Genomic DNA, 11,075 nt, shown 5'->3' with positions numbered 1-11,075 from the left:
CGCCGTGGCTCCGCCCGCTCCGCTGCACTGGACACTCGAATCAATGGGAGGTCCCGCCTCCCTACCCCATTCGCCTTCTAGTAATAATTATTTTTTTCGGATTGTACGTTCGTTCTCCGTCCTTTCCTCGCGGACGGGAAGGAAATGTTTAAAAAACATTTGATTCTAAACGGGGAAAGTTAAAATAAATTTTTGATTTTTGCATTGGGCGGTTTGATATCTGAACAATCTGGAATGCAAATTATTTAAATGTTGAGTTGAATTTTTTCATTATTAAATCAAATTAAAATATTAATTCAATGTATTAAAAATCAAATCAATGATATTAAAGTCAAAGTATTTTGTTGGAAAATTGACACGTCTAACTTTAGAAGAATTATGAAGAATTTATTTCATATCGAAATAATGAAATTTTCATTTCATTTAAAAAATCACAATTTTATCAATTTTGCCAAATTTAGAACAGTCGGTGCATAATGCATTAACTTCTAGAACTGCACGTCCCATATTGAAATGTATCAGTTTCTAAAGTATTTAAATTTCCCTGCCTTGTTTTATTATAAACACACAGTGCGCATAGCACGGAAAATTTCAGTAAAATTTACGAGTATTTCCATCTGGTAATACAAGCAGATATTTATGAATTAACCGCATTTCTGAGACTCTGAACGGTAGGGTGTAATTTCTCTTATCTACAGAATCATCGTACCATTCATTTCAACGCGATGTGCCTGAAGAAAGCCTAAACACGGTTGTTTTTCCTTCTCCCCAAGTACCATCGATCTTAATTTATTCGCATTCGCTATGCCGCTCGGGAAAATCGGAATCTTGCGATTAACGCGAAACCTGCTCGTTAATTTATCAATGATGTGTTTATTAATTGTAATAGCTGATAAAAATGTATTTTTCTTTTTTCAATTTGAGATTTATTTGAAAACAATCGCCGTAGCAACTTGCGATTGAATTCGTAATTTTATATTTAGATGTAATAGAATTTAATTCTATGCCTCTTCTTTTTTCAGTTGAAGATTTATTTGGAAAAAATCATGGTAACGACTGACGATTGAATATTTTTAACGACCTATAACGGTGAGTTTGCGTTATCAATCGATTTCGATTAGCGTATAATTCGAAAGGAAGGCGAATAACGAGACAGGGTTGGTGAAATCCTTTCTGCAGGAACGCCTTCGTATTTGCACGAGGTGCTCGAACGGTAACCATGAATGTCATCGTGACGAGCGCGTTATTAGATAGCGAGATGACTTATCTAAACCCTTTTATCACACCTTCAACTACCGTTCTTCGTTTTCTTATTCTACTTTTCAACGAGTTTCATCGTTACAAATAGGTACTCCTATTTTCAACCCTCTTAAGTGACTCGTACAATTTATTTGATCCTTCTTCTCGCTCCTTCTTCCTTCTCATTTACCTTAATTAACCCTTTCGCTACGGCGGACCTGCCCGCGAATGCGGTATCCCTAAAGCTGCGTATACATTTGTTACTTAACACGTCGACTGCCACGGTGAAAATGAACATTTGTTGTGGGAAGCTCTGATTATTAAGCATAGGAATAATTAATTTTCAAATTTCAAATTTCCAACTTTTGTTTACTATTTTACTATGTTATTTAAAATAATATTTTTCTGTTATTTTCTTTTAATTATTTAAGTATGTGTAATTTATACACCTTTCTCAAGGTGTTAATCTTCTTACTGACACTCGTCACTTCGTTTTTTGGTAACCAGCTTCGGTTTGAGGCCCGTTTCTAAACCTACACCCCCGTCAATAAGTGTCTGGACACCTGCAAAATTTAATTTACAATAATTTTATTAGTATTACTTGTTAACAGACATGACTTACATTGTCCAAGAATAACATTAAGATAATAAATCCATTGAACGAGCTGAATTTGTAAGATATTTAGACGAAATCCGCAGATATGGAAGTGCCCGGCACTTATGGACGGGGGTGTATGTACTGTTACCTACACCTGTTCCAGTTGTCTGTAAACTGTGAATGCGAAAAGATGGATTTAACCCTTTCACACCGGACGGGACATATGCTGTCCCAGTCAGGAAAATTTTTGAAATTACGGCTGGGACAACATATGTCCCAATTACAATAATGCACGGTTAAATTTCACTAAAATGCGTCTCTAAGACCTTCAGCCTTTCAAGCAGAAAAGTTATTTCGTCGTAATAATCACCCGGAGGAGAAATAAGTGTTCCCGGTAATGGGGCGCACTCGAACTGATTTTTTAGCCGTATTGAAAGGGTTAAAAGCAGCTGCAACAGCCTATTAGGTTTAAAAAGTCAGAGAAAGAAGTCGCGGAAGTGATGGCAAACATGGAACTTTTTAAATTTGTTAAAATGTAAATGATGTTTGGGCTTTCAGATTAATACTGGAACTACTGACGTTCGATGCACACTAATTTCTAAATTAATGATGAAGCGTATCCATTCTTTATCTCGACAATAGAGTTCCCCTAGTACCGGACGGCACCTAGTATCGGACATTAGCTACTAAAAGAACTGAAATGTGACAAAATTGTTTCAACCATCAAACATTTGCTTTATCCTCCTTTGTTTTGACGGTTGAAACAATTTTGTCACATTTCAGTTCTTTTAGATATAGCTAATGTCCGATAGGTGCCGTCCGGTACTAGGGGAACTCCCCTTCATTCCAGTAAAAGTACCTTGATGAAATTTATAATTTAAAATAAGAAACTGGAAACCAGTCATTTTGGCCCTTTTGGTAGTTGTAGTGTTAATGATTTTATTTCTATCAACGCCACTGTAATTTCCTTAAGCCACTCCATAATTAACATAAAACAACATAAAAATTGCCCGTATAAGAACCAAGACTTACGCACTGGTTAATTCTGCTCGTTGAATAAATTATCTTCAAGGCATAGACAGGATCTTTTTGTGTTTTATCCTGAAGGTGACAGGTCTGAGTATATGAAAACGTCCAAATTGATCTTGTTACCTGTTTTGGAAGGGGTTGCTATTCCGATAATTCATCGATACAGCCGAGCCAAGTATCGAGTAACGGTATGAAGTAACAAGACACAGTGTACATTTATGTTTATATTATTGATTCCAGTATTATATTGATTTTTAATACCATATTATAGGAATTGAATAAGTTTTAAGTTTGGATTAAAATTGAGGATTTATCTTTCAATATTACTGAATTGAATTGTCAAAGGAAGCCATTATTTATATTATTAGGAATTTGGTTACTTATTTAATTAGGAATATTTTTATTAAGGATTTGAAATAGCGGATAATGGAAATAACAAAATATTCGGAAAATAATAAATAAAATTTTTGAAAAATAAAAATATTATCTAATGAAATTTTCAATAGCGTTTGCCTGGCAGTCTTGACGCGGAGCACTACTGTCGGCACTTCGTCTCCCGCGAAGCTGTTTCGCTTTCCGGCTTGATAAAAAAATCGATGTTGCAACTTTCTCCGGGTGTTTCTTCAAGATAAAAATCTGCTCTATCGCGTGGTATAATTCAATTTTACGCCGAACTTCTACTTTTTCAGATAAATTGAAAAATATCCTAGAAAATTGGTGCCAAATCGGGGTCCCTCCGCGTTCAATGATCGCTTAAACATACTTAAACATTTATAATGTATTAAAAATAAGTATCGTTGTATTCGGGATAGTCTACAGAATCTTGTAGTGTAAATAGAATTTCAATATCTTTTACAATTACGTCAGAAAATTTGTTTAAATCTGAAAAACATGTTTCTTTTCAAAATCAAATTTCTCAATAACTGTACGTATTGGAGCAAAACGGTTTGCAGATTCGTAATCAGCGTACAAAACACTATAATAATCGCCTAGTGGAGATCGGAACACAAAAAAAAAGTTAAAATTTGTTAGGTTGATCTTCAAATTCAATTTATTCAATATTAGGGTGTTTACGTTCTATTTCACAGTCGATTTCTTTTGAGGTAAGATTATTTTTTATAGTATTTGTTGAAAGATTTTCTTTAGAAATATTTGAAAAATTTCAATATAATATTAAATTTGTTTTCCTTTTCTTTCCTTTATATTTTATATTAATTGTGAGAATAATAATTGAATTAAATCGGGCTCCTTTCAACTTAATCGAGGGGGAATCTGAATTAGTTTCGGGTTTTAATGTGGATTATTATAGGGGAAGATTTTCTTTGATTCTTATAGCTGAATGTATAATAATTATAATAGTAATTTTTTTTAATTATGGTTATTCGGAATTTGCATTAATAATAATTTTTTTTGGCCAGGTAACAGATCATGGTAACGCTTACAAAATAGAAATAACAAAATAATAAATAAGAAACAAATAACAATCTCGTGATATAAAATAAAAAAGAAACGAAATATAAAAAATCCGCAACTGTAGAGATAACATGCATATTCTACTCTATCAAAGTTAACACGTTGAATGCCATGGGGGTCACCGGTGACCGTCACCGCAAATTATACATGCCTGAATAATTAAAAGAAAACAATAGAGAAACATTATTTTAAATAATATTGCTATTGTATAAATAATGTAAAATATCAAATAGAATGTATGAAATTTGAAATTTGAAAATTAACTATTCCTATTCTTAATAATTAGAGCTTCAATACATTCCGCAACACATAAAAATAACAAAATAATAAATAAGAGACTAATAAAATCTCGTGATATAAAATAAAAGAGAAACGAAATATAAGAAATCGGCAACTATAAAGATAACATGTATATTCTGCTCTATCAAAGTTAAAAAATAAAAATAACAAAATAATAAATAAGAAACAAATAACAATCACGTGATATAAAATAAAAGAGAAACAAAATGTGAGAAATCGGCAACTATAGAGATAACATGTATATTCTGCTCCACCAAAGTTAAAAGTGAACGCGAAATTTACCGGGTGACTAAAATCACCGTCCGTGCACATCGAGGGTTAAACGTTGATCGCCTATAGTCATCGTTAGTAGCGAAAAGGTTATAAATTAAGCATCGAAGTCTTTTTTACTCGACTTTCCGAACAACGAAGGATGACTAGGTAGATTTAATTTACGAACGAAACAATGCCGAAGAAACCAGTCCCGTGGCGTGTTTAATAATTCAGAACGCCAATGTGGCGATGTACGAGGAAAGTAGCGAGTAGAACGGACAAAAAAAAATGGTCGAGCATGCACGTTAAGTGTTGTAAAAAAGGAGAAGCAAAACGAAAGCCGCTTGTTGATTAACGATAAAGGGTCATTATCAACGATAATGGCGTAATAAAAGCTTGCCACAAGTTAACGAGACATGACAGAGCCCGCTTACAGTGTGCCAATGTAGCAAGCGTACGCGTTTACAGAATTTCTGATTTTATACCGGGTGGAAGCGAAGTAACCGGTCGGTTAAAATTTCGAACACCACCGACAGCGATAATAAATTCAGAATGTGTTAAGATGTTCCAGAAACGAGTTATAAAAGTTTCATTTCACGAGGGAACCGATTTCTCGTTCACGCAAAAACACACACTCGATTCTCCCTATTAGGGGGACGTTTTTCACCCCTCTTACGAATTCGCATCGCCACCAGTCTCTTTATTGTTTTTTTCCTCTAGTACTCCCCCCTCGCTTCGTCGAATTTCTACGATCGCAATAGGCGTGGCGATCCTCCAACCACGTTTCTCCCTGGACAGTCGTCCAATGGGAGGCGTGGCTTAACGCGCCGCGTCCTTGTTCAGCGCGATGCACCGCCATCGATGCTGGTCACGCCCACTACTCGCGACAAGCCTTCTCCTAATAGTGGGCGGAGCCTCGACTATTCGATTCTCGTCGCGTCGGTTCTTCGACTATCCATAAAAAGTTTCGCCGATGAGAAAACGTGAATATCATACTCGAAAAACTTGCAAGCAGGCGCGAAATGCGTATTTTGTTGGATCGATGGACGGAAGATAAAGAAAACGTTTATTTGAAACACACTTGAAAATTAATCTTAAAATTGGAAATTCAGATATTATTTTTTGAAATTGCATAAAAATTGCATAGGATAGATATATACAATTTCACTGTAGGTTTGATGACAATATTTGCAAGAAAAAAAACTTCAACATATTTCAATATTTCTTGTTATAAATTGAATTGGAGGAGCAATTTCCTGAACCACCATATTACCAGACTCCAGATGTCCATGGTGTTTCTCCGCGGCTCGTATCCGGTTAATGGATTGCTTGGTAGCGATCGTTCGCTTACCTGTTTAGTACCAGGCTGATCTTTCCCAACCCTCGACGAGCAGCCAATTCGACGAATTCAATAACTCACCTCTCGAGTCTCTCCCTCCATACTAGGAGGACCGTACCCGGCGGAGAATTCCGATTGGTCGTTCGGTCGCGAACGGCCACGCCTCCTCGAATGGCTCGCATCCGCGATGCACCGTCGATTCGCGAACGCAGCGTTCTTCGCGCTTCAGAGAACCGGATCTTCGATCTGCGCACGCTCGCGCCTACGCAGAACAGCCTCCCAAAGCCGTACGAGAGCGACAAGAAACGAGAATGATCGTTTTCCTGTCGAATCCGCAAGAATCGCTGTGCAATCAATCCGCTCCAGTTTTTTTTTTTTTTTTAGACATTATGGTTTATACTGTTTGAGGTTTCAGCCGTGTCCAATAGGAAAATGTCCTCTATATTTTATTGTGCAGGGATTATTTTCATTTCGGATCGTTCGGAAATTCCGCTTACGAGGGTAGTAATTTTCTCCTGAAAAGTCTTGAAAATTATTTTTTTGAAACAGGGATATTGGAAATAAAAGTCACGCTGTTCTTTATTAGCAACTCATATTTCGATTTTTACAGAAATGAATGATAAAAATAAAGATAAATGTAACAGTTACATTTTGCAAAATTATCCGTCGAGTCCAAGAATTGATTGATCAATACTTTCACTCATAAATAGTAAATACATATATATTACATACATTCATTGATAATAGATTCCTGCCTTACATTACGTACATAATTTTGTTTTTATTTACGTAGCACTTGCGAAAAAAAGTGTGTATAATTAAGCCTTTTAAAAAACACTGTTTATGCCATCTACCAATTAAAGACTAAACACAATAGTTTCAAAGTCGATGTTTCAAATTTCGACACTAGCGCCAGCTATATAGAAACGGCTGAAACTACTCGACGACTTATAGTGGGCACCGACGCCAAACTTACAGTGGTGCAGTGGGGTATTTGGCTCGAAAAACCGGACAAAAGTCAATTTCAAAAATTTCACGCAAAATGTGAAATTTTTACTGCCTATTAAAGTTGAATGTATGAGGGACAATATTCGTTTTTTCATTTGTGCACTCATAAAGCAGTGTACTTCATTGAAAGTGAGGAAGTTTTATGCCATGTGTATTAGTCTGAAACGTCATTCATTTTTTAGCGATTTTTACATGTTTTAGGAAAGTTGTGTAAATTCTTGCATTATGGAAGGTTTTCAGGTAGGTATATGCTACATTTTCCAACAGGTGTTACCTTTTCATCATATGCAGGGTGTCTCAGCCGATTTTGACATTTTGATTTCCTCGGTATTGTGGCACGTAGTGAAAACTGTTTCATAGGGAACTTAAGTGGTATCAAGTGGAGCATGTTCTGGTGTTACTAGTTTTTTCGTACGTAGACGCGTCAAGGATATATGAAGGTCAACTTTGTTTTTTTAAATGGAATGGGGTACTTTTTTATGCATCAAACGATGCAGCTAGACATTCTTTATAAAAAAGTACTGACCTATGTATGTCGAAAAGCTAGTAGTTTAGGAGATATTTCAATTTAAATAATTCTAAAATTCGTACTGACATTAGCGTTTATCTACAGGTATGGTTCAACATCAAAAAGTAGAAGGTTTACGCTTTAAAATGGGAGTTGTTTCATTAATTTTTGATAAACATTGATGAAGTTATGGAAATATAAGGATAGAGCCAATTTTAAAATAGTCATGTCCGGCTTTTCGCGCCAAATACCCCACTGCGACTTACCGATCCGAAGCTTTTTACCGACTTATCGACTGACCTTACGGCAGTCGGTAAGTTACCAGTAACAGTATAGGTCGCTCTCTCTAACAGCGAACTTAGGAACTAACAAAATAGAAAATTCCATTTTTTTAGCAAAATAAAGAACTTTTGGGCTTTTCTAAGACCGCCAAATTATTTTTTTTTTTAATTATTATTCACAGTTCTCATAAAGCCTTCTTTTGTTTTTTCACTAAATCATGGAGAAATAGACAGGCACTACATTCGTACAAAATAAAATCTCTATATCGATGAACCATTGGTAACTTTCATGTTTTCCTGTCAAATATTGTGTATATGTGTACTGCGTACTTACTAACATTCGTATATGTATATCATTTGAGTACTGGATCAAGTCTTTTGTTTACCAATTACTCGGGCAACTAAGAAAATTATAATGAGTGACGATGATCGAGACATCGACATTGAGAGTGATGTAAGTTCTTAAAAGCGCTCTTTCGATGAGTGTTATTAAAGACATCGTTTTTCAGGAAGGCGATGATTCTGACTCCAGGCAAAGGCATTCAAATAATACTCAATATTATTCCCAAGTATGTTCCTTCTTCCTTCTTATTTCGATTCATCTTATAAAATAAACTTCTTTGTTTATTCTATGATCATCAATTGATTGCCAGTATGAGAATAATATTTGTAAAATATTGAGTCTACATACCTTTGAGGTTAAATAGACGCTTTCCACTTAATTTACCTTATAGATAGCAGGAAGCACCACTTTCCTTCTAAACGTATTGCTTTTTAATGCTTTAAGTGAAATGAATATTTGATTTATATATGTTATAGTTTAAAAAATTCATTTCCTATTGCAATTAGAAAAACAAGAAGAGAATATGTGTGATTTTAGGCAGAGAAACGTGCCCATCATAATGCCTTGGAACGTAAACGCAGAGACCACATTAAAGATAGTTTCTCGAGTCTTAGAGATTCTGTACCTGCATTGCAAGGGGAGAAGGTTGCGAGTAGAGCACAAATACTCAAAAAGGCTGCTGAATATATACAATTCATGCGCCGTAAAAATTCTTCCCACCAACAGGATATCGATGACTTGAAACGGCAAAATAATCTCTTGGAGTCTCAAAGTAATTATCGACCATATTTGCATTTCGTACATATATAGATGTTTCCAATTCGTCTGAATATTATTTCGAAACAGCTTACAAACAATCTACAGTTTCTTTTCGATTTGTTACCAATCAATTCTTACACTGTATCAAAATATGTTGTTCACAGTTCGGGCGCTTGAAAAAGCAAAGATGACAGGCAATTTTGCAGCAGAAACTTGCGAAGTCACAAAGTCAGAAGGTGTACCTATGTCGGGATACAATGATACAGAATCTGAATCATCAGATAGCGAAGCAAGCAGGACTGTGCGTCAAACGAAAAAGCTAAAAGTCGGAGGTCTTCATCATTGACCAATACTTTGATTCGGTTTTTGTTTTTATAAAAACTATTTTGGTTCACAGTTCAACTCCATATAAATATTTATTTAAAAAAAGAAAAACGGAGGAGAGCAATTGCTCACTGAAGTACAAAGAAATCTTTCAGTGAAGTTTTGAATGTCTTAGAGCCAGTGTACAAAAATATACAAAGTATAGGTAATATTATTGTTTAACTAAAAAATCGATAAAATAGTGCATTGTGAATACTTTGGTATAATCTTGTGAAATATTCAATTTATAAATTTATAGAAGATTCGAAACCATTTTGTTGATCGAATAATCGTTTGATGCAAGTTTATATTGTATAATAATATTGTCAAATACTTTTACTTATCTTTGAAATCGATTGTACTGGTAGAAAAATCTCTTATTCGAGTTAATGGAAATAAGATTCTTTTCACTTACTTTATTCGTACATTTTTAAGGAATGCAATATAATTTTTTATCAGTTACAATTTCTGATTTAATTCCATTTTCTTATAAGTATTTGTTTTTAATTATTTATATGAATCATTATTTAGTCAGTTCATCGACTAAATACATGCTCAATTGTAATATTTACAATACATTTAAAATTATGTTGTCGTTTAAATAAAAGTTTAATTATATTAATGAAAATTTTATTATTAGAAGTATAATAAAAATCGTAAAATTCACTGTAACGATTTCATTGTTTTTTAACCTTGACATTTTGTTTCATAAGCAACACAGAACCAATACAATTTTATATTTCATTAATTTTAATTTCCCATAATTCACGATTATCATTTAAAAATAGTACGCGGATAATGACGTAATGAAACGCAATAATAATAAACTTAAAATCCCTAGTTGTACCACATCATAATTCTATGAATTCAAAGATCAAGAATTGTCAAACTACATTAATTAATTAGAATATTAGTTTAGATATTAGTGTACGAGTTGTAACTTAAAATTAATTAGTCGATAATCAATTTCCACAGCTGGAAACGTATAGTTACATAAAATACTAGATATAAGCGCTTAAATATACGATAATAAAGGTAATGTAATATAGTATGGTATACTTATATTTATTAACAAATATATATATAAAGTATAAATTTAAGGGATACATATTATTAAACAAATGCACATATCCAGTACCCATGTATACATACATACATGCATGCATAATGTACCTAACGTGACAAATTTGATTGAAAACACTTAAAATTTAACGACTTTTTTAAGTGCTATGATATTTTGATATGGAATTCATGTGTAGATTTATATTCTATTTCAAATACAAATACTGTTATGTAACAATTATTTTTCGTTTTTTATACTTTATTCTTTTCACAGATTTCATAAACAGTTGAATGATTGACCTTGACAGTAGAAGTGCCTTTTATTGTATTGTTATTTTACATTATATATTAAACAACACCAAATATTTTAACAATAATAGTACAGCAACAGAAGAAAGCATGATTAGAAAGCATTGCCTTCTAAACATTCACAATGTATTGAAAAAAAATTTCTGATGATTCATTATTAAAATGAAAATATCTTTTTTAAATATTATTTATACAAGTAGAAAATATCCTAT

The 11,075-nt window shown here is 33.7% G+C and overlaps 1 protein-coding gene across 3 annotated transcripts; it reads left to right on the top strand.

The window, feature by feature from the left end:
* Positions 1-8,331: 8,331 nt before the first annotated feature.
* Positions 8,332-11,042, top strand: LOC114879513 (protein max). 3 transcript variants are annotated; one of them, XR_003789919.2, is made up of 5 exons: positions 8,333-8,481; positions 8,537-8,596; positions 8,908-9,142; positions 9,294-10,527; positions 10,829-11,042. XR_003789919.2 is itself a non-coding variant. In XM_029194497.2 (4 exons), exons 1-4 carry the CDS (start codon positions 8,443-8,445, stop codon positions 9,473-9,475), a joined length of 516 nt encoding a protein of 171 aa, XP_029050330.1. In that variant the 5' UTR covers positions 8,333-8,442; the 3' UTR covers positions 9,476-11,042. The 3 variants fall into 3 exon arrangements, 2 of the variants coding, with proteins under 2 accessions (XP_029050331.1, XP_029050330.1); XM_029194497.2 differs by having other exon boundaries at positions 9,294-11,042; XM_029194498.2 differs by lacking the exon at positions 8,537-8,596 and having other exon boundaries at positions 8,332-8,481; positions 9,294-11,042.
* The last annotated feature ends 33 nt before the right edge of the window (positions 11,043-11,075 follow it).

Source organism: Osmia bicornis, chromosome 16 (genome assembly GCF_907164935.1).
Source record: "Osmia bicornis bicornis chromosome 16, iOsmBic2.1, whole genome shotgun sequence".
In the NCBI taxonomy this organism is placed as follows: Eukaryota; Metazoa; Arthropoda; class Insecta; order Hymenoptera; family Megachilidae; genus Osmia; species Osmia bicornis.
This window is presented reverse-complemented; position numbering and strand designations above follow the sequence as displayed.

What these genes read in the sequence shown, in the direction of transcription:
- LOC114879513 (XM_029194497.2), top strand. Translation starts at nt 8,443, where the DNA reads ATGAGTGACGATGATCGAGACATCGACATTGAGAGTGAT. An exon ending in ACATCGACATTGAGAGTGAT is followed by an intron (nt 8,482 to 8,536) that starts GTAAGTTCTTAA and finishes ATCGTTTTTCAG; the next exon opens with GAAGGCGATGATTCTGACTC. An exon ending in ATACTCAATATTATTCCCAA is followed by an intron (nt 8,597 to 8,907) that starts GTATGTTCCTTC and finishes GTGTGATTTTAG; the next exon opens with GCAGAGAAACGTGCCCATCA.